Source organism: Nymphaea colorata, chromosome 7 (assembly GCF_008831285.2).
Source record: "Nymphaea colorata isolate Beijing-Zhang1983 chromosome 7, ASM883128v2, whole genome shotgun sequence".
Taxonomy (NCBI): domain Eukaryota; kingdom Viridiplantae; phylum Streptophyta; class Magnoliopsida; order Nymphaeales; family Nymphaeaceae; genus Nymphaea; species Nymphaea colorata.
The window spans coordinates 2,468,988-2,493,909 of NC_045144.1; the positions used below are offsets into that span (position 1 = coordinate 2,468,988).

At 38.2% G+C, this 24,922-nt stretch overlaps 1 protein-coding gene across 3 annotated transcripts in view; it reads left to right on the plus strand.

Moving 5' to 3' along the window:
• Nucleotides 1-24,922, plus strand: part of LOC116257435 (uncharacterized) — a 47,687-nt gene that overhangs the window by 17,040 nt on the left and 5,725 nt on the right. For all 3 annotated transcript variants that reach the window (XM_031634180.2, XM_031634177.2, XM_031634179.2), the window contains 6 exons: nt 2,104-2,175; nt 5,617-5,667; nt 5,899-6,028; nt 6,115-6,302; nt 6,421-6,605; nt 18,636-18,763. In XM_031634180.2, coding sequence (XP_031490040.1) covers nt 2,104-2,175; nt 5,617-5,667; nt 5,899-6,028; nt 6,115-6,302; nt 6,421-6,605; nt 18,636-18,763 — 754 coding nt within the window. The remainder of the gene's footprint in view (nt 1-2,103; nt 2,176-5,616; nt 5,668-5,898; nt 6,029-6,114; nt 6,303-6,420; nt 6,606-18,635; nt 18,764-24,922) is intronic.

Genomic DNA, 24,922 nt, shown 5'->3' on the forward strand with positions numbered 1-24,922 from the left:
CCTTGATGTTTTGGACAGGGCAAGTATGATTAATTGCAAACCTATAACTACTCCTAGTGTTCTAAACACTAAATTGATTGCCTCTGATGGAACTGCTGCATATTCCAATCCTACATTCTATCGCAGCATTGTTGGTATGTTACAATACCTCACTTTTACTCGCCCAGACATAGTATATGCTGTAAATCAGATCTTTCAGTTTATGCATGCACCCACAGAAGGACATATGGATGCCGCAAAGCGGATCTTACAGTACCTCAAAGCTACTCTTGGAGATGGACTAGTCTACACAAAATGTCTCAATGCTTCACTTGGACATAACATATATACCTATATTGATGCAGACTGGGCAGGGGATCCCGATGACCGACGATCAGTTTCAGGTTTCTGTCTTTTTCTTGATTCTAATCTCATTTGTTAGAGTAGTAAGAAACAGCGTGCAGTTGCGCGATCTAGCACTGAGGCAGAGTATAGAGCAATGGCTGCAGGGACAGCTGAAGCGTCATGGTTACGACATTTGCTTGGAGAGCTCAATCTTCCTATTGTTCAGTCTTCATTACTTTGTGACAATCAAAGTGCGATAAAAATTGCCTTCAACCCCATCCTACATAATCGTACCAAGCACATAGAGATTGATCAACACTTCATCCGTTAGAAGGTTGAACAAGCCGAGATCTTGCTTGCTTATATATCCACCAGTGAACAGATAGCTAATCTCTTTACCAAAGGACTCACAGGGCAGCACTTTTGGGAATTGAAGAACAAGTTGTGCATGATCAAATCTCATGCACAACTTGACGAGGGCTGTTAAGTTTGTGCGTATAGGGATCGGGTCTGTTCAGACCCGATCCACTTCTCTTTTATATCCACACGCCTAAGAATACTAAGCGGTGACATTCTTGTAATATTTTATATAACTTAAATATACCAGTTTTTGAACCTAAGACGTTGTAGAGTACCGTCAACTAGTACCACCACAAGACCAGGGCCCAACTGGTCTTTTTGAAGTTATATAAATATTAGTCGTCCACACACAACAGACTTGTGTGTATGGGGATCGGGTCTGTTCAGACCCGATCTACTTCTCTTTTATATCCACACGCCTAAGAATACTAAGCGGTGGCATTCTTGTAATATTTTATATATTTTTGTACAAATCTGTTGTAACCTAATTAGGTTAATGTTTTTAATAGAGATTAAGGATTGCAGGGCTGCATTGGCTGACTGCATCTCTTCTTCCATCGTCTTGCTTTCTATCCTCTCTTCTCAATCTATCTTATTTTCAGCTGGAGAGACATGATTTAGTGAAGATTCTTACACTATGATCTGTAAATCAGAGCTAAAACAGACACCTTTGGCACTCACACAATCTTGAAGAAATAGTCCAGATATTGCACATTCTTGAAATAAACTGATCTTTTTACTACATAGGATAAAAACATAAGACAGAAACCGCATCTCAGACTAACAATAGTCCCTTATTTGTAGACAAGGAGGCTATAAGAAGAAGGGGCTTAGCTGGTTGAACTAGCTCCTATGACTAGATAAAACAACCTTGTTTTACTTCTTGCATCCCCATGAAATTGGAGAATTACCTAAGAAAACACAAAAATTTATGAAGTGATTATTACTAGGGTCCTCACTACAATCAGCATCAATATAAGCAATCATCCATAAAGAGGAGGATGAGGATATTTATGACGTGCTTTAATATATATAATGTTTCTCATCACTGCCCATAGGGACAAAATTAGGGGATTGTTGGAACTGATTTGCAACATGAATCACATGTGCAATTTCAAGTATATCTCTTTGTATCTTTCTTATCTCATATTTCTTGAATGCCATGAAAGCTGCTAACTTAGTAAGCTTGACATCAAATCCATCTTGCTCTATAAGTTCAGCTCATAACCATCCTATTTTTTTGCTTTGGATGTTGTGGTGTAATTTTAGGAAAGAAATTTCGGGTCCTTATTTACATTGTTGGTCTTATACCATTACAGGTAATAGAATGCATTAAGAACCACTCTCTCGCACTCTCTCCCCCACAAGCGGTTGGCATGAGATACTATGGTACTAATATGAACAATTAACATCATGCAGGAATCAGCTGTTGGTCTTCTTTGTAACCTGATGAATTTGTTCCCGTCATCCTTCCATCGTCATTATGATAATGTAAGCTATTTTCTCTCATTTATGGTGTTGATTATGGTTTTAGTGAAACACTTAATCAGGGAAAAGCTGGAATATCAATTTCTAATGCCAGATAGGAAGTGTCAAATCATTATGTAAACTTAATGAATTCTTTATACTTTTTCATAAAATCTTGGTTTTGTAGAACCTTTGGTTTATACTTTTACTTTCCATGATTTTAGGTAAAAGGATTATCAATGGGTTTTGATCAAACTTGCAACTACAGAAGCGAATAAGAAGCAAGACACCTTAAAAAATCTTTGGAAGTGGGAAGCAAGGAACGTACTAAAAGAAAAATGGCTGACCAATATTAGAAGCCGAGCATGAAGCTAGTTGGATGTGAATCATGAAATGAACCAAACAAATTAAGAAGCAAAGAAAATGCAAATTAAGAAACAACTAGGAAGCGAGCAGGAAGTGAAAATTGTGATGCTTTTGTAGGCACACATACATGTCCTGTATATGCCAGGTACAATCTGGAGTAAATCCAATGCCAACATACCGAATTCAGTATGTTCCACCATCCTCCCTTAAGTTGTACATGGTCTTGAACCATGGACAACATGTTCTTGATGTTGTTCTTAACGTTAAAACGAGCAAGAACGAAGAAGATGGGACAGGAAATAAGCGAGAGAGGCTAGAGAGGAGAGAAAGAGAGAAAAAGAAGTCATAGCTTTCGGCTACCCCTCCTCAACTACATTAAAAGATATAATTAGGGTTATGTCTAACCCCTTACATAAAGAGTCTAGTAAAATAATTAAAAATTCAAAGAACTACCTAATAATAAAGTTCCAAAATACAGAAAACCTCACCCCAGCACGTTTTCTCAACACTCCCCCTCAGCTGCTGGAGCATAGATGTCTATCAACACTAGAAATACTAAAAAGTTATATTGTATTAGTACTGTGGATTGGTTAGACACTTTATACTCTCAAGCATAGTGAGGTTCAATTTCCTTAGTCTCAATCTTCTTTCTGATGAAATGTTGTTTCTTTCTCATTGTGTTTTGTGCTGCTGTAAGAAATCAGATTGGAGGAAACATTCGTGGCACTTTGATTAATAAACAGTTGTGTTCTTGAGACAGATTCTCGTAGCTCTCTCAACAAGAGCAAGTTTGATAACTGGATGCAATTGTCCATGGTATAAAAACCTTGGATAATTGTTTCCAGACGTTGGCCATCCAAAAAGCTTTTATATAGGGTGTGTATCATGTGATCAATGTTTGATTGCTTAGGGGACATTATGCATGTTTTTTATCATATTTGGATGACATATATCCAGGATTTTTCTTGTATAATCCTACCACTAGTAAACCCTAATTATAACACAAGTTTGCTTGTTAACAATCAAGAGTAAAACTAGTTAGGTTAAAAATTGTTGAACATGCATGCAGTGCCTTGTACACATTAATAATAATCCTAAACTGCTCATTGCCCAGTATTCCTGTGACTGTGATTGATTTTAAATCCCCTTCTAATTGTGATTTTGAGGTTTGAAGGCCATTCATTAGAGGGCATCCAATATCAAAAGAAGAATAAAAAAGAAAAAGGAAGAAAGCGAACAGAACAAGACTATCACAAAGGCACAAACACAGGCAAAGGAACTAAACATCAGCAGTATCAAATATACTACTAGTAGCCTGAGGTACACAATGTCAAGAATGTAAACTTCATATAGCAGGAAACTGACAAGTGAGCAGATGAATTTGATTACTTATGTCCTCTAGGGAGCAGATTTTGCAGCATGCAAAGCATTGTTATTAAATTAGGATGAATTGCAATTTTGCAACTAATGCTAATTTCTTGTATATTTCACCCTCTCTGGTCTTTCCTTCATCATAATTTGATACTAGGCGGCTTACTCAGAAACTGGGTTCTCAAATCTGACTTGTCAACCTTTGTAGTTTCTGTACTCAACTTAAACTAATCATGCAGAAAGTTTTCCAACTAATTGACAAGCACACCACATATTTAAGTGAAACTTGGGATCTGGGTCTTCCCTGACATAAACTCACAAACTACTTTATACATTGAAAATTTTGAGTTAACAACTGTCTGCCCAGATTATTGAGTCAGTCGCAGGAAGAGAAGCTTTTAAGTGGTTGACATGGGGTTCACTAGCTCAAATGGCATAGTCTTCACTGAGTAAAATTAGCAATTGGATTATTTCTACATATCAGCTCAGAATAAATTTTAGGTGCTGCTGTTTTTCATCAAATCTATAGAATGATCCCTTTGAGTAATTTGGATTTTTCCTATAAATTTGTTGAAATCAACAAAAATGGAGCTCAAAGAAAAACGTTTGTATCCTTATTCTGGTTACCACCTGTACTGAAACCCATATAAAGAGAAGGGGTCACATTGCTTCTTAGGCATAAGGAACGTTCTACGAAACAACAATGGAAATTTTCTCCAATTCCTCCTACCTCGTGAGATGGAAACAGAATAAAACAACCCTTCTTGTACTTCATACCCATGAACATGAGCAAGGGCATGAAAATTCTTCACATGAAACAGAGAGACAGAGAGAACTTTTGGTTGAGCATGAAGAAGTTTGGGAGTTAATTTTCTTCTGTTACAAGACTAGCAAAACGAGAGTAAAAGAAAATTGCCATCTCTCCTTCTCTCTTTGCTTTGAGGTGGCTTCAGAAGAAGAGCCTCATCATCATGAAAGGTCTCACTGGCCATGAGAGGGCCCATCAACATTGCCCAAGCACCTCATCTGCAGGGTTCTGAGACAACCAATTTATCCCCTGATAAGGTAGGCTGAAGAAAGTTGGAACTCACTAATGCCTGTATTCTTTAGTGAAAAACCTTGTGCCACAAGTTTCATTTTTTGTCCCTCAGTGCTTTTATGAGTTTATACTTTATTTTGTAAAACCATTCAGAACTTAAATGTTTCTTTCATTGTGCTCGGGAACAATCTCCCATGCCAGACATCCATGCAATGCTTTCATTTCTTTATTCATTGCCTCTACCTAGTTACGTAACTTCATAGCCTGATGGAAAGCAAAGAGCTCATCCTGCTTTTCAACCTTGTAGAGTAATAATTGAAAATGTTAAAAAATAGTTCACAATCAGTCCATATTTGAATTGATTATCTCTTGCAAAATTTGATCTTTTTACTATTAACTTTTTAACTTATTATGCCCGATCATTTCCAAAGAGCTTTTTGTTTTATACGATTTTCCTTAAAAAAAATCACTAGTAAAACAAAGTAACAAACTGAATGTTTTTTCAGTTTGCATGTACTGTAAAGTAAGATCAAGAACATAGATAGAAGACTTTAGTTACCTTTTCTGTGCGTCTTCTTCATCCAAGTTACAGCTGGACTTCAATTTGTTTTACAATACACTGCGCTACTTCATGCTGCTACTAGTACTGATGTGATGTTATCTGAAACTAATGGGATCTAGTTTCTCAGGCTGAGACTGTTCTTGCAACTATGCTGTCTAGAAGTTCAGCTGTATCTAAGGTATGAATCATAGAAACTACACTGCTTTCATCTACTCCACAAATTCAATAAAATGTATCTGTACAGATGATGTTGATGGCCTTGGGATGGTTTACCTTGGCTAGTTGATTTATTTTATCATCTGTAGTCTAGTCCCCTATTCTGCAATGACATTTTTTTTATTTTGTATTTCTTTGCTGTTTTTTTGGGCAGTTGTGCTTATATATTAGTATTCTTTTTTCGCATTTTTAGATGTTTGCCCAGTTACTGGCTTTCCTTCCAAGGGCTAAAGGTGATGCAGTTAGCTGGTCCCAGATGATAACAAAAGCTTTGATATCAATCAATATACACCTGAACTATGTTTTTGAAGGCTTTGAAGATGGTAATCAATGCAAATTTTTGTCTCAAGTGTGTCAATGAAGCCTAGTGTTAACATAGTAAACAATGTTGCATTTGCATTTTGCACAGAAAATAAAGGCATGAATATTATCAATCTATTGGTTGAACGAGGAAAGGAACCCCCACCTCCATTGGGTGGTTCTTTGGAAGATGGTGGTCGACAAGCAAAACAGAAGTTTGAGAAATTGCATATTCCTTGTGCTTGCAGATTGATACAATGTTGCATCACAATGCTTACCAGCCCTTACCATGTCCAGGTAGAGCCACTTTTTTGCTGTCTGATCTTTATGCTTCACTTACAAGCCATACCATCTAATGTTTATATGCTTCCTGTAAATGAAGGCCATATTAATTTAGTTTGACATGTGCTCTTAGGTTTCTGTCCCTGTGCAATCTCTACTAGCACTTGTGGAAAGAATGCTCTCACTGGATGGTAATGATTGTTATGCTTCAACACCTGTTATGGCCATTACTCAACTAGAGTTTCTTTTCTCTGATCTTCCTATGCTACACCTAAGTGGCTTGGATTTGTTGGATGCCATCATCACGGGTGTTCGCAGGTAAGGCACCTTTTCTGTTGCTAATCATGTATTTGCAAAAACAGATGAATTGTAATTTTGAGAATTCACTAGGACCTGTCATTTTGGCATTCAACAGAAATATCTGTTGATATTTGCATACTTCAAGTTTTCTTCAGTCACTAGTAATTCCTATGCTGCAGCCTCTTAAAGGTGTAAAACAAGTTTCATCCGTCACTAAATCCCTCAGCTAGGCCTTCAATGGACTTTGCTGCCTACACACCAATACTTTGGACTACTTTAGAAGTGAATTGCGGTGTTTTCAGATGTTCATCTACGAGGCCTGTCTCAGGCATCAGTCATGAAGTTTGTTTTTCTCAATAAAATCTAGGGAAATTTTTGAGGATTCAAAAAATTAGAAAATATAACAAATAATAAATAAAAAATGTGAGTTTTCTAGAGATTTTCTTACAAAAACCTCAACAAGAATGGAAATAATTATTAAATGCACACTATTTTCATTTTATCTTTTTTTGTTATATTATCTTATAGATATTTTGAGAATATAACTGATATTTATGACAAACAAAAACCATGTGAGCAGCATTTTGTATCTGATTTTCTGCATTTATATTAGTCTGCTTCTAAGAGTAGATCATCCTTTGCATGTTTCTACCTGTCACATGGGCATCCCAAAATGGCGTTGCACCCTGATGCTATGGAGAACCTGCGCAGCACGTTAGACTCAAATTCCCAAGTAATTAGGGCACAATAATAGGATGAGTCAGAAGTCTCCCACTTCGAGGGGGGATATAACCCTCCGGCTGACTTGGCTAAAGTGTTATTATGATATTCGTTAGGGTTTCTCAACCCTGAGTGCAGCTTTTAGAGCAACTATAGGTATGTGGGTTGTCTCAATCCCCACCAGACCCGTATCCAACTAAGAGGACGACAACGACAAAAGAAAGAAGAAAAATTAAGAAAAATAGGCTGTTTCTGCTCCTCTCCCATTCGTCTTACTGCATCAACTCCCTCTCCTCAAGATCCATTGTCCTCAAGGTGAGAACCAAGGAAACCATTTCTGAATGTTCGCTGCTAACTCCCAACTAGAGATGATGTCTGCCTCTCCACCCACTCAATTAACCATTATGTCTCTAATCAACCCTCCTTCCTCAGCCTTCTTTAATTGATCACTTTGAAGGGATATGGTTCTCCATCATTGGGAGGGTGTGCAACCGGTAGAGTGCTGATTGCCTCCTCGTTTCTGTGATAGGCCTTCGGCTTGGATGCATGGAAGATGGGGTGGGATGTCTGTCCCTGCAGGCAGCTCCACTCCCTAGCGCCTAGGCCAAAGGCGACCAAATATGTATTTATTTTTATTTTTTTAGTTATGTTAATATGTCAATTTATTTTGATTAACTATTGCTAATATTTGAAATGTGGAGAGTAGTAATGTAATAATCAACTTAAACAATAAAATATAAATTGTTGACTTTATATATGTAAAATCAATAGAAGAAGTTTAATATTACTCATTAAATGTACTCTAATACAAGAAACAAAAAAATAAACTAAATCTAATCTCTATAAGAAAGAATGTAAATCCTCAAGAAGGCTTTGATTGTTTCGCTAGACTCTTCTACTTGAAATTGAAATTTATATCTTCTTGTGGCTTTAGAAACTTCCTTGGTAGCTGATAATTGTCTTCTTCCTCAGAGTCTGGGACTATAACTAAAGACAAATCGTCTTGTTTTTCTGACTTAGGAACAATATTCCATAGCTGGTTTTGTTCTTCTATGTCGGGAACAATGTTTGGAATATCGTCTTGCTCTTCCGAATCAGGAACAATATATGTTAAAGATTGAATATTTGGTCCTCAGTGTTTGGAACTACTTCTCTAGAGATTCCAAACAGTGTGAAATCTAACAAGGTAAATAACAAATATGATTAATTGAACAGATAGTAGTATTATAAGAATATTAATAAGATAACAAACAATGATCAATATTCAGATGCCAAAATATAATGTTTAGTTCATTGAAAATCAATACAATAATTGCTAAAAATTATAGTGATTAGAGGATGAATAAGATGCATTTCCATCATCATTTGAATCATCATCTAAATTTAATGATATATTAACATCTTCATATGTGTTCTCAATTTTTTTTTCTTCTTCTTCTTGAATTTCAATCAATTTTTTGCTTTCCTTTGACTTTGGCTGCATTTTTTTGACTTTTATGTTTGTCTAAACGTCTTGATGGACCATCATATGGTCTTGAGAAGCACCAGTTGCCTTCTCAACAAGATCCCATGTGAGAGAAGGATCGTCATCATAAACATTATCATCATCACTTGGCCATTCATCATTTTTATCAACTTCTCACAAGACAATGAGATCAATTCTGTTCTACTCCTTTTCATTTCTTGATGTCGATCCCTTAACTGCTGTTTATAAGCCACATACATTAAGTCATTCAACTTTTGTGTTACAACCTATTTCGCTTCTTTGTATGGAACTGCATAAGAAATTAACAACGTAAAATCGTAAATACATGATAGTAAGGCCTAACACTCGAATGATGTAAAAACAACAAAACTTTTATACCCATTCAAAAGTACTCCAATTACATTCACAACTAGAAGCACTGCATGTGGCCCAACGCTCGAACAACAAAACATTGTAGTTCATGACATCCAGAGCCGTAAGAGATCCACCAATCAACTAATGGCATAAATCCAATATTATTTTGTGTTAAATAACCAAAATGTATCATAAATTTATATCATGATTCATAAGTCAGAACTTACTTGTCAAAAGTGCTTTGGTCTTCTGAATTGCCATGTCCATCCCAAATAGTCATTCTGCTTTACGATATGCAACTATTTGGTTACATACGTTACTCTGCTTTAATGGACTGTTAAGTGTTAACTAGACAAGAAATGCACTTTAATAGTCCTAGATTGTTTTCGTAATTGTACTCAATATCAGCATAGTTATAGAAGATTGATGAGTTTAAGTATAACCCAACTGAATGTAGAGGTTGATGCAATCGAGCCTACCATCTTTTGTCAATAGTTTCTCATATAGGCTGATATAAAGACTCATCTTTCTTCAAATTCACCTATTACAGTATTAAAAAATAATAGCTTGTAGAGTAATAACTAGTAACTGAAGAAGAACCTTACAATGCATAAACTAACTTGCCTTTATTTGTTATTTCACATGATTCATTGCTTCGTATATATAACTCATTGATGACTTTTCATCACTGTCAACCATGCGAGGTACTTCAACTAATGGATGCATAACTCTAAAAACATTAGTGATGCCAGTCAAAAAGTATTTTTGAACACATCGCTTAGACTTTGTTCTAGCGATAGATTTGGATAAATTGTTTTCTGACCATTCTTTCAACATAAACATGATTCTTAAACCCTTTTTGCAGCTGTACAAGCTTTTCACAGTAAAAAATCTTGTTACAGACTTGGTCACAACTAGCCTATAAAGGTCTTTTTGTGTTGCAAACTTTATCACATGCAATACTTGGCCATGTGCATATATAAAAACAACTAACTGTTTTGCCTTAAAAAATATATGTTTGAGCTGTGAAACTTCTCCAATATCTTCTAACATCAGTTCTAAACAATGAGCTGCACAAGGGGTCCAAAACAAATGTGGTAACTCTGGTTCATCCACTAGCATCTTCCCTGCCTTCATATAATTTGATGCATTGTTTGTTATAATTGAACCACATTTTTTTCACGTACTTCCTTGATAACATCTCTTAATATCTTGAAATGCAAGTTTGCATCTTTAACTTGGTCAGACGCATCATGGGGCAATGGGCGAAGAAGTTAATAAGTGTTCTACATCTGGTGTCTGTCCGTCCATTTGACATAATTAAACATCCATATTTCTTCCAATGGTCTTTATATACTTTGATAAACTCTTCTGTCTGTGCAACTTCTAGTTCTAACAAGGGTTCTCGCATCTCTATGAACCATTCATACCTGGGCCAAATTGTCCCATTTCCTCTTTAACTAAGTGTCGGTGCTATGTTGTTTTCATTGATTCTTATTCTCGATACACCTAGATATATTTCATGAAGCATCATAAGCATGAGGTGTTCCAGCTTTTTCAAGCTTTCTATTTTATGGTGAAGACCAAATTTTCTTGTAATATTATGCACTTGAAATGTGATGGTGGTAGAGAGTTCTTTTCAAATGACTTTATTTCCTTTCTTCGGGATAATGGGGTAAGTAGAGATGTCCCGTATACTCCATGACAACATGGGGTTGTAGAGAGGAAGCATAAACATATTTTAGGGAGTGCTATGAGCATGTTACATGATAGCCATGTCAATGTTTTAAAAACCAGTGACTCGAGGCTTGACTCGTTCATTCTGGACTTGTTACCCCGCGGGTCAACTTGGTGACTTAGGCTGGGTTTTCTTGACTATTTTTTTTTTAAATTAAAATAATATATAATTTGTCATTTAAACATAAAAAAGTTGTAAAATGATTTGAACACATGTATAATTCATATCATTAAGTAATAACTAAGTTATTTTATCTCTTTTGATAGAACAAAAAATTGATGACAAGATCTATAATTGCACATTTCAAAAAGAAAAAAACTGTGGCACAATATATCAATGAAAAACAAGTCTATCAAAATAAAAAATCAAACACTAAGATCAATATATTCAACATTTACAACTATAATGGTTAACAAATTCGACATGTATGTTAATATTATAAAAAACTAAAAATCCAAAAGTAAAGAGTCCAATATCCTAAAACTTGAAATAAATACATTGTACAAAAAGTTAAGCCTAATTAGTTTTACCTTGTCATTTGTAATATGTAAATTTGATAAATGAACAATAATTTCTAAATTCTTATATTTCAATATGTTCGAAGATTCATGTAAAAAATTATGCAATTAAGTAATTAATAGACAAATGACCTTGTTAATTACAAAATACAAAATTTATTATTGGACTACATCGAGTCAAACGAGTTTTGGCCGAGCCAACCGAGTTTCGGCCGAGTGAGGATGACACTGCTGAATTAGGCTGAGTTGTAATAAAAACTGAGTTCCCTTAGTGGGTTGACCCAATGGAGGGCCGAGTCAAACCGAGTCAATGAGTTGACTCGGCAAGTTTTTAAACACTAAGCCAGGTATCTTTGAGTCTTTGGACAGAGGCTTTCATACATCAGTTCATGCTATAAATCTTTTGCCTATGTCAATTTTAGACCATAAAATCCTTATTATGCTTTATTCAGACACCATTCATCTTATGATGAACTGCATGTTTTTGGTTGTGTTAATTATGTGCATATTGATTCATCATTGAAGAACAAATTTTAGGATAAGGCCACACAATGTAAGTTTGTGGGATATGTTGATGATTATAGAAGGACTGAAGGATACAAATGCTATGATCGGTTGCCAAGTGCATCAAGACTTCAAGAAATGTTTTTGATGAGAATAATTTTGAAATGAGTGCATCCGAGTAGTTGTCTTCTGGAGAACACTGTTGTATCACCCATGGATGAGTGCTGATATTTTTTTTGTTGATATCGGAGAAGAATGTCATAAGACTCGTGATGACTTGAATGATAACATGGATGAAGGTGACTATTGATCAAATACACCATTACACCAAATAGAACACTTTTTTGGACAGGTATACACTAGGAGGGGCAGGGATGCAAGACAGGTAAATAGACTATAACTAGTGATTCTACTCAGAGATCAGCACAAGTCAAACAACCTATTCAACGGTGGGTGAGTTATGATGTGTTCTCTCTTGACTTCCAGCTATTCATGTCTCAACTCACAAAGCAGAGTGAGCCCACTTGCTTCAATCAAGCTGCTCAATCCCACTATTGGATTGATGCGCTGAATGATGAAATAGGAACCCTTCATGAATGTGGCACTTGGGAAGTAGTTCCACGCCTAGAAGGGAAGAATGTTGTTGGTTCTAAGTGGGTTTATAAATAAAGTATAAACCTAACTGCTGTATTGATAGATATTAGGCTCGTCTTGTGGCTCGCAGATTCACACAACAATATGGTGAAGACTATGATGAAACTTTCAACCAAGTGGTGAAGATGGCTGCTCTTCGTGTGATCATATATTTGGCAGTTGATTGGGGATGGAAACTTAGTTACATGGAAATGTTGGAAAAGATCCTAGTGCCTGGGTATGCAACCTGAGAAAGTCATTCTATGGGTTAAAACAGGCATCCCGTTCTTGGTTTGGGAGTTTCTCCTTACAAGTTTAGAATTACGGTTTTAGAAGGTGCTCTCTAGATTATTCTCTTTTCGTTTTTCAAGAGGCAAATGTTATTACTATTCTTCTTATATATATATGGATGATATCATGGTCACTGGGAGTTCTGAAGACCATGTGCTTTAAGTTAAGCAGTTCTTAATGAATACTTTCAAAATGAAGGATCTAGGAAACTTGAGGTATTTGCTCTGTGTGGAAGTTGATAGACAAGGGGTAGACATTGACTCATGTGAAACAAAAGTACACTCTGGACCTCTTAGAGAAAACGAGAATGTCAAATTGTAAACCGGTTAACACCCTGAGCATATTGGATGAGGTTGAGTTGTGAAGATGGAAAGCTTTGTATCAAACCTACATGATAGCGAAGTATGGTAGGCATGTTGCAGCATTTAACTTTCACTAGACCTGATATTGTTTGTACTGTCAATGAAGTCTCTCAGTTTATGCATGCTCCAAGAGAGGGTCACATTGAGGTTGTGAAGCATATTTACATTATTTAAAAGAAACCATAGGTGATGGACTTGTCTATTAGAAGAGCTAATGTTTTGATCAAGGCCATCAACTCCTTATACAGATGCAGATTGGGTTGGAGATCCAGATGGGAGACAATCTATATCTGGTTATTGCGTTTTTGTTGGAAATGATTTAGTATTATGAAGTAGTAGGAAGCAAAAGGGAGTTGCATGGTCAAGTACAGAGGCAGATTATAGGTCAATGGCAGCAGGGACAGCAGAAGTAACTTGGATTAGACATCTATTGAGTGATTTAGGAGAAGCTATAACACAGTTTGTACTCCTATGTGACAGCCAAAGTGCAATAAATACTGCCTTTAATCCTATTCAACAAAGCAAAATGAAACATATTGAAATTGATAAGCATTTTGTTCATCAGAAGGTTGAACTAAAGGAGGTAGAACCCTATCATGTGAACATGGAAGATCAAACAACAGATTTATTCGCAAAAGGACTGATAAGCGAGAATTCTGGTTATTGAAGAACAAGTTGTACATGCTGAAAATCCATGTACAACTTGAGGGAGAGTGTTAAAATAGATGTGTTTGGATCTGGGTCAGATCCAAAACACATGCCTTTTTAACCCATCACTTATTAATGGCGTATATTCTAGCTTCTTCTTGTGTTATTATGTTTTAGTCATTAGTGTGATTCGTTATTTTTAATATAAGTTTAGGGGCAGTAGGCGTGCCCTAAGTTCTGCCACCCACCTACTGTGTGCTTTCCTCTTCCTTACTCTCTGTTTTCAGCACAGTGCAGAACATGGTGAATTCTCATACTAGATTTCTATCACAAAGTCTGTCCTTTTAGCAACAGGTAGTCCCTGAATCCAACCTAGCTCTCATACCATGTTATTTTCGGATGTCCAAAATTGTTGAACATGAAGAGAAAGAGATGACCACCAGAGGAGTTTTTTCAACAGCAGTATGGCAGCCTCAAGAACTATAGTCACACCCTAATTCACATAAAGTATAACATATGTTTTACATGACTAAACAATGCAGGATAAAATGCAGAACTAACAGCCCGTGTTTACACATGGAATAATAAAAGAACAAAATATCTGGGGACCCAGATCTAATAGCTCAACCTAAGAAAACGTCCTCTCAAATAGATATGCAAATATATATATATGTGTGTGTGTGTGTGTGTGTGTCACCCCAACCTCTTTCTCTTTTCAAACCCAATTTTTTTTGTTAAAAACATAAAACGTTGAGGTGCGACGACACAACAATTCAAAAGGAGTTATGCATATCAAAAAACAATGGAGCAAACATTTCATTATGTAGTAAATTCAGTTTATACAAGGTCACTTAATATTTCTCAATAACCCATATGACAGAAATGCCCCAAAGGCCAAAACAACAACATAGATGTCTAACAAAAACAAGGCATCAATGAGACTCAAATCATGACACGCTGACATTACAATAGACCCAAAATCTCCCCAACAGGATGTGAGCGGAGCCATTTGATCTACCTGTTGCCCCGGCTCCGCTAAAACCTAAAAAAGTAAACAACATAAGACTTAGCCTTCGCAGTATGACAACAAACTATATAAATCCTTAATCATCTAAAGTGAGGGCTCAAATTTGGAATATAACATATATGGAACCATAAATACTATCATAATAGGAGCTTGCAGTCACATAATTTGTCATGATAGCCCCTCACATATATCACAATATGTAGGGACCACTCAATGATCACAATTAGTACACTTAATAATCATATTCACTTTATGCATATTCACTTCATTCATATTTGTTCCATTTATAATCATTTCATTTACATTTGCTTTAGTAAATTTACAGCTCTAGTGAGTGCAAACACAAACGCGTGCACACCACGGGCGACCTACAGTCGAGAGACAACCCCCGTGGTGGCCCGAAACGATACAGATCCGTTCATGCTGCAGCGGTAGAGCAATCATTTATGGATCTGTGAATTCCAAGGAGAGTTGCTCAGCCTTCCCTTGGACATCTAGGTTGGGAAGGTGGGCACCCAATGCTCCAAGCACATCAGTCAACGATATCCTGGGGTCTTGCATAGCCTGCGCTCCGAGTAGGCGAGGCCAGTGGTGAGAGCGGGACATATCCCAAACATATTGTCATAACCCACTGGCCTCCCATCATTTATTCTTAACTTATCATTATGAGAACACATTCACAAAATAACCGACTAGCATATGAGGTGGGTTCACTTCACAAGTGCATTCATACTTCAAGACACCTCCATACAAGGGCTACACACAAAGGCTAGCCATCATAATTTTACGGGTACATCTACCCTTCAAATTCATCCAATTGCAGCACTGCCCATGACACTGCATACAAAAATATTATAGCATTCACATCAATCAAACATAACAAACACATCATACAAAAACTTAGCCAAACCACAAAGAGTAATATCGATCTGTGATTGGCTTGTAGCTATCCTATGCAATTATCATGTTAGGATGCTCAGTAATACACAATCAAGGTCGAGGAGATACTCGACTCGATACCCTGCCTAATCTGTCCTAAGTAGTTATATTTGCTAACATGCATATGCTATCGCTTAGTAATTTCAAAGACCATCAACCAATCTTATAATCATTCAATCACATGCATACATTCATTCAACACAAAACAATCATAGGATCCAACGACCCTAAAAAACACACACTCTAAATTTGGCCCCAAGCAGGGATTTACTTGGAATGCCGCGATACCTGTCGCGCGTTGTCAAAAATACCAAAAATTGCCTCGTGCTTCGAATCTTGTCGCTCAAGGTCTACTCGATGTGCCTGATGTACCTACAAAAATATTCAAGCGAGAAGTTTTCTATTCGTTTTGTTTCGCTTTAAAATTTAGACAAGAAAAAAATAAGATCTTTGAGGCGTGGGTCATCGCCTCAAGAGTGTGCCGACCGTTAGTATCGGCCCATAAAGCTCTCCAATTGATTTCTTCCCAACTCTTTGAGGTTGTGACCAAACGATTAAATTCCGAAACTTCGATTCAACGTATCACCAATACGTTTCTCACTTGTTTTCTAAGTTGAGGCATCATCCAGCAATTATGTTTTCCAACATACATACTCTATCCCAACAAACAATGTAACATGCACCTCAACAGTAGCATACGTTACGAGTTCGCTAAAACGGTTCTAGACATTCTCAACAACATCAAAACCTCTACCATGTTTCCTAACCGCTTCAAATATTAACCCATCGTGCTACAAAGATATTATATACACTGTTAGGGCAAGAATCCAATAGAATTAGGCTTGTTTAGCCATACTCACTCCTCTTTTAGCGTCTTAGCTGCTGTAGTGTCCATGACAGCCACCTCAAGTGCTCGACTGATCCCCAAGCGGCTAGGGTTTTATGTTGTTGTCGCCTCCAACGCCTTCTATTCACTGGTATGAGGGGAAGGACGTGATCCTCAAGCTGCAATCCAACCCAATAGCATCAAATAGAGTGAGAATGAGCGAAGAAGAGATCAAGAGATAGGGGTGCCATCAGAAGATGGCATCCGGTTGTGGGGGAGGTGGTTCAGCTGAGGGAGACACACGCACGGGTGCGTGGAGAGACAGCAATGGAGAGACGAAGATAAAAACAAAGGGTGAGAGTTCAGGCAAGAGAAAAAGAGACAGGTGAGGGGAAGAGTGCAGAGAGTGTGCTTGGTTGAGGGTGAGAGACGGTGAGAGTGAGAAGAGGCTGGTGGGAGAGAGAGAGTGCAAGCAGAGGGACGAGAGAGTAGCGAAGGAGGAAGAGAGTGCAAGAGAGAGGGGGATGAGCAGAGAGAATGCGAGAGAAACAAACGAGGGGGTGAGAGCTGGTGGGAGAGAGGGGGAGAATGAGCAAAGAGAACTTGGGATAGAGGGGGAGATGGACAGAGATCAACGAAAGGGAGAGGGACAGAGATGCGATAGTGGGCGAGGAAAAAGGAGAAAACAGAAGAGATAGAGAGAGATCGAGAGGGCTTACCTCTGCCCTTCATCTCCGAAGCCGCTGCACTTTCTTTCGCCTTCTGCTTCTCTGCGTCGTGCACAAACCAGTGAGAGAGACGAAGAGGGAGAGCCGGCATCAGGCCTCCTCTTCACGCGGGTGTGGACCCTTATCCAGCCCAACCTGCCCCACTCACCAAACATTACAGTGTGTGTGTGTATATTTCTCTTGTGATTTTTTCCGGCTGCTCTGTTTTCTGGTCGAGAATGGTTTTTGACTAGACTGAGCTAGCTATGGGCTAGCTCCAATAGCTCCATTGAGAGCTGTTGGAGCTAGCCTAGTGAGCTCTTCATGTATGTAAGGGACTTTCTCTTTCATTCTGGCTATGCTTTTCCAAGCATTGGCCTTCAGTAGTATTGACATTTTGCATGTGTGTGTGCGTGTACATGCCTCAGTGCACTTGTTTTTGTGAGGGATTCCTAGTGCCTTGGTGCATTTGTTTTTTCTTGTGATTATTGTGAGATTAAACAAGTCCATCTTTATGGACTTGGTTTTATGTGATTGAGTTTCTTTACAATCAATCAATCATTACCTGGTAATATGGGACTGGGGGAGTTAGTAAGAGCTTCATTAAAACAGGACATGGTGGTCTATTTTATCTTGTTCCAGGACAACTGGACAAGTATTGGTTGCAATGATACACTGCATAAGAAAAGGATGGACTGATATGTATCCTTGACCAACCATTGGGAGCATTGGAAACTTGAAGAATGTAGAGCAGGAAGGTGAACTAAAGTGTAAGAGAATTTCACGGAACAAGAATATTTCTAGGATCAAGAATAAAATGGCAATATGTCAGCTTTGGATGCGTGATGATAATACATTGGCTTCTAATTGATTAGCTTTTCTGAAATTTGTGTGGCTAGTAGGCTAAATGGCTTTTACATCGGTTGGGCGTGTTTGTTAGTAATCTGGCTGAGGAAGTCGTTCCCAAGGCCGAGCATCTTAGTTTAGAGAAAAGGACATCAGGCATCACCAGCCTCACCTCCCTCTGTTCCTGATGGGCAATTATGTAATTTATTTTTTGAATTTTGTTGCATATGTGTATGTGTATCTATGCCTGTAGTGAATGCCCTACGCCAGTTCTTCTCAGTGGTTCATCTTCAAATTTCTAGTTCATGCTGATTCTGTCAGACTATATTTTGATTGACGCCACTTTCTTTCTTAATTTGTGCATGTTTGTACACGTGTGTTCATGTGAAAATATTTTTTTTCAGTTGCACGTGTACAAATATTCTTTCTTACAATTAGTTTTTGTGCAGTCAGTTGCTACCTGCTACTGGGAAGATTGTGCGACTTCTGCAGAGCTATTTCCAAAGATTTTCATTACCTTCCATCAGAGCAAAGCTTTATAAAATTTCAAAAGCTTTACTTATGTCCATGAATGCGGGTAAGGCTCTAACATGACTTTGATTCCTGGAGGTTGGTATCGTAGATTATGAAAGTTCAGTTTCTTGAGTGTAGGAACTTTCTGAACATTTTTATGGAACACATATCTGATTGTGAGCAAGCATCGAGTTTGATTGCTTTAACGCTGAACATGAACAGTTATGCATTTTCATATTTTTTTGAAGGATTTACTGGCTTGCCGTGCATTGACTCTCTTGAACTTGACCAGCTTTTGTGAGCTTGGAAGCAATTCAGCATAATTTTGTGAGAAGCTCCCAAGACTCTGAGCTCTGATTGTTGAATTGGATTTTAGAGAGAGGGAGAGGAAGAAAACGAGAGAGAGAGAGAGAGAGAGAGAGAGAGAGAGCCTAAACCTTCCTTAATAAAAGGAATTAGGGTACACAGGTAACTTACAAAAAAAATCCATCAAATAAACAAAATAAATAAACAATACTGCGATAATTCTATTATATTCTGAAACCCTCTTTCCTAATTATTAACTCTTCTCAACAGATGTTATGCAACCATCACAAGTCCTGGCAGAGGAATGCTACACTGATTCACCAAATTCAATCAGTAGCCACCCACACTTGTGCACATGATACTTTCCTTTGACTCCATTTGGGTGTTTATTGCACGATACAAACTGACAGATTCACGAGCTTAACCTCATAGACAGTTTACACCTTATGCTTTTGGTATGTAATGTTTCTCACTTTTGCCTTCTTTGATATCAAGAAATAGTACAACTATGCCCCAGATTAAGAGGCAGTGGCACAAAGCACACAAAAATATAAGTAAAAACACTATATATATTTGAAAATTGGGTGAGACCCTTATTGCTTAATGAACTATGAAATTGGATCTTCAGCATAAGAAACTTGATGCCATTGGATACTAAATGGTTCAGATTTTAGAACTGAAATAGTAAACATCTTTGGCTGATCTAACTACCAATCCAATGAAATGAACACGAAGTGTTCGTGTTCAACAGTATGCAAATGCTAACCTTTTAGCATGAAAGGTTGATGTTCGATGTACTAAGCATTAGGTGTCCATATGGGCCCATCGCTACCCAAATAGCTAAATATATATTTTTCTTAATGTCCGTAGTTCTGGGGGTGTCCATTAAAAGCTCCTATTTTGCAATGATTTACAAATGTATCTAATGTTTTCAGAATTTCCTTGTATATGCTATGCTGCTGCTGACAACTAGAAAACAGTGGCCTTTGGAGGGTTAACTGCTGTTAGTTTGAAAGCTTAAAGAATCTGTTTTCTTTCCTGTTGGGTTTTCAAATTGAGAAATGCTTATTCTCTTTCACGGAAGTCAAAAAAGGATATGTTGCATCTAACTAAGCATTTATACCTAAATTAAGAAGAAATGATCAAGGTATGCCATAATCAAATGAGATGTGTTGTATATTCCATCCCAGGATCATAGATGTTATATTTTTGTTGCACTATAGTTTGTCAGTTTGATAGTAGCTTCTTTTTATGGGAATCCAGATCTAGATCTGCTTCTAGGCAGTCAATGGCTACATCTAACCTGTTTTATCCTTACTTGTAACATCCAGCTCTTCTTTTTTGGTATATCCAAGAAACCCCTAAATATACAGTATGTATTGAAGAATACATTTTTTATTGTTGTCCCAGAAAAACTATTTTATCTGGCAAAATAACACTACACTATGTCTATTTGAAGTATTGACACATTATCCATCATCTAAAGATGAACAAGCAAGGGCCACCAAGTTAGGAATGCAAAAACTAAAAAGGGATAAGATTGACAATCCGAAATATGCAATGAACTCGCCTCAACAATGGATTAATTCAACCATATCGTCCAACCATGTTGCGGCAACATATAGATGCGATGTTGCCCAATATGAGACTCTACACCTGCTGCATATACTTGAGATGTGAACATATGGAAGAGAATTATCATATTTCATGTTGAGGTTATCATAAATATTTGATTGAGATGCTTTTCTCTTGCACATTACATCAAACAAGTGAGGCATAACATGGAACGCTGAATTTCATCAAAGAAGTGATGATGGAGACAGAGTAAGATGATCGGCTGGCCTTCAATTGAGAAATCCTTTTAAGGTCTTCCTGCAACCAGCCATCAGCAAATATTGTCAACCTGTGCTCTGCAGAAGGAGATTGACACATGTTTTCAAAAAGTAAAATTTTAAACCTTCAAATTTGGGATAGATGACTACTTCCTCATTGGATGTGAAGAGAGGATGAATTTTTCAGTCACAACTATGGGCAGCTCTATCACATGGACACTATGGGAAGAGTGCCATACCTATGTTGACACGTGTGTGGGTATGGGACACAGCTGACTCATTTCTGTAATATTCTTGGTATGTTTTGGTACTATTTTTGTATAATAATTTGTATTTTATGAATATAAAAAATGAATAAATGTGTTTGTTTGCTTAAAATCATAGTCACAAGAAACCTGTTATTTTAAAAAAATATTCGATAAAAACGCTAAAACAATGAAACAAAAAAAAAATCATATTTCCAAATTTAAAAAACTTCAAGATAGTTTTTTCTTGTTTTCTCACGGTTTTTTCGCTTTAATTTGATGTTATTTTTTGCTACAGTTTAAAGCTTAAGACAAATTATTTATTTTCATTTTTATCATTACTAAAACATCAATTTTATCATTTTATGAAGTTATTTTTAATCTTTTCTTGTTAGTTTTTTATTCTTGTTACTTTTTCGTAATTTTTTAGGATTTTTTGCTTTTCTAAATAAATTGCCAAACTTTACTCAAGACTTTTCAGCTTTGCTGAAAAATGCCCAAGAAAAACCCACTGTTTAAAACCCATTAATGATATTGGTAACTATGCTCAAATCTTATATTACTCTCTCTCTCTCTATATATCTATATATATATATATATATATATATATATATATATATATATATATGTGTGTGTGTGTGTGTGTGTGTGTGTGTGTGTGTGTGTCCGTGTCATGCATCCAAGTTTTTGAAAATGCTTTGTGTTGAAGTATGTTAGACGGGTCTCGGGTCCGGATCCATACCCGATCCATCTTGTAGCCCTTGTTGGGCATTACTTAAGTCGTGTAACCCTAATCCTTAACAGTAATGAAATCTTAAGAGAGAGAGAGTCTGGCGGCTATTGGGCAACCAGCTCCTTCTCATCCGTGGTTTTTTTTCCTCTTGTTGAGGGTTTTTCCACGTTACATCGTGTTCCTCGTATTCTCTTTCTCTGTGCTCGTGTTTCTACATGGTATCAGAGCCCACGAGATTGAGACTTTTTTGGTGATCGTGGAGTTTTCTTCACCCGCCGCCGCTGCTGTCACCGTCGTCGTTTCCGCCGACGCCGTTACCTTTCTGCTGCGTCGTCCGACGACGCTGCTGTCACCGCCGTCGGCGTCACTGCCCTTGCTGCCGCACCGTCGACCTGCTCCCTGATGTCGCGCTCTGCTCCCTGCTGTCGTCTTCTGCACCATCGCCCTCTGGGTCTACGCTGCTCTCATCCCTTTGTTGTCGCTGGTGCTTCTCTTGTTTTACCGTCGCTCGTGCCCTTTGTCGGCCTGGTCTGAGATTATGGCATCTTCTTCCTCGTCGACCGTCAACACCAATCAAACTGAAATCGGGGCTTATAGATCTAAGAATGTTCCGTTCAGGTCATTACTCTTCGTCTCACAAAGGAGAACTATTTCACGTGGTCGGCCGCTATGACTATGGGGATTGCTGGCCGTGGTCGGATTGCCTATATCGATGGCAGGAACCCTGAACCGGCAAGGACAGGTGGGTATGTGGGACACTTGGTTTCTTGAGGATAATCAAGTGAAAACTTGGATTGTCAACTCTGTTTTCGCTGATCTTCAACCCCTTATTCTTCGGAAGAAGACTGCAAGAGACATGTGGGTGATTTTAGAGCAAATGTATGGCCAGAAGAAAACTGCTATTCGAACTTACCACGTAATGAAGACTGTCTATGGACTTCGACAAGGGAACTCTTCTGTCGCAGATTACTATGGAGCTTTGAAAGCCAAGTGGGACGAGCTTGACTATCATTCTGATATTTCTTGGCATTGTCTCCAGGATCAGGCACTTTATGTTGCTAAGGAATGGGAAAACAGGGTGTTTCTTGTTTTGGCCGGTTTGAATGATGAGTTTGAATGTGTTAGAAGCCAGATTCTGAATTCTGAAGAGGTGCCCAGTATGGAAGATGTGTACTCCTGTATTGAAACTGAAGAACAAAGGAGGCTGGTTACTACTGAGGGCAAGAGGGATCTCATGCCCTGTCATGAGAGATCCGCTCTTGTGAGTCGTGGTCCTGGAGGCAATATTAGATCTCTTCGCAGATGCACTCACTGCAAGAAGACTGGTCATACCGTGGATTATTGTTGGGATCTTCATCCAAAAAAGAAGAGGAACAAAGGGAGGTCTTCTATTAGGAAGACGCTTGTGTCTAAGGTGCCTAAATCTAGTGGAGAAAATGTCTCCATTTCTACTGATCAGCTTCATGAACTGAGGGCTTACTTGGGCCGGATCGATGTCAACCAGGTCGAGACATCTGATGAGACAAAGGCTAATCATGCACTTGCAGTTGTTGGTGATACAGGTAACTCTTCTGTGGGGGAATGGATTGTGGATAGTGGTGCTACTCACCACATGACAGGTAACCCTAAGTTGTTGCATGAGTATAAGTTATCTTCAGGAAGGGAATGAGTATCTCTCGCAGATGGTTCCTCTACCTCTGTGGCAGGCGAATGGACTCTGTCCTTGTTGGACAAATTTCATGTGCGGGGAGCATTACATGTGCCCCAATTTCCCTTAAATCTTTTGTCAGTTAGTAAACTTACTAAAGAGCTGAATTGTGAACTCATTTTTTCTGCCAATCGTTGTGTTTTGCAGGACTTGGTGACAGGGAAGAGGATTGGGATTGGTTTGGCGTCTGATGGCCTATATCGTCTTCCCATACGTGTGGCCACGGCTCTGATGACAGCGATCAGCAAGACAGAAAAGCGAAGAGAAGATTGTCTTCAGTCCTTCTTGTACTGGCATGAACGCCTTGGGCATTTACCTTTTGGGATTTTGAAACAGTTGTTTCCAGATTTGTGTTCCTCTCTGAATTTGTCTTTGATTTCTTGTGATGTTTGTCAGTTTGCCAAACATGTGAGGGCTTCGTACCCCATTTCAACTAGTTGTGTTAATGAAGCTTTTTCCTTGGTTCACTCGGATGTGTGGAGGCCTTCGAGAATTCCTACCCGTCAAGGTTTTTAATATTTTATAACCTTTATTGATGATTTCTCTCGGACCACCTTTGTGTACTTGTTAAAAGATTGCAGTGAGGTTCCTCATGTCATAGAAACCTTCATTCTCCTTGTGCATACTCAATATGGTGGAACTATTAAAACCTTCCGGTCCGGTAATGCCCGTGAGTATATGTGTCAGTCTGTTGAGGATTTTCTTCGAAAAAGGGGGATTGTATATGAGACGTCCTGTAGTTATACTCCCCCACAAAATGGGGGGCTGAAAGGAAAAATCGCCAACTCCTTAATGTCACCAGGGCCCTTCTGTTTCAAAGAAATCTTCCCAAACACTATTGGGGTGATGCAGTTCTTACTAGTGCGTATCTCATCAACCGCATGCCCAGTCGTGTGCTGAATGGTCGGACTCCCCATTTGTTACTGCTTGGAAGTCGTCAACCGTTTCTTCTACCTCCTCGTGTTTTTGGTTGTGTGTGTTTTATTCATAATCAGAGTCCCAATGTTAAGAAACTTGATCCCCGGTCTATCAAAGGTGTGTTTGTTGGGTATTCCCCTACTCAGAAAGGATACAGATGTTTTGATCCCACCACTGGTCGAGTTTATGTTACATGGGATGTTACCTTCTTGGAACATGCCTCTTACTTTGGTGAGAATCCTCTTCAGGGGGAGAAGTCTGTGGTTGGAGAAGAGTATTCTCAGGGTCAGGAGATTCAATTTACAGATTTTTTGGACTACAGGAAAGCTGAACCTCTTACAGTTGATTATGAGCATGAGAGGGAGAAAGGGTGTGACCCTGGAACTGAGAAGGAAGGCCAGCGGTTGTTTGGACAGGTCTACTCCAGACGAGGTTCTCGGACAGAGGAGGTGACTTGTGGTGCGAGATCTACTTTCAATCT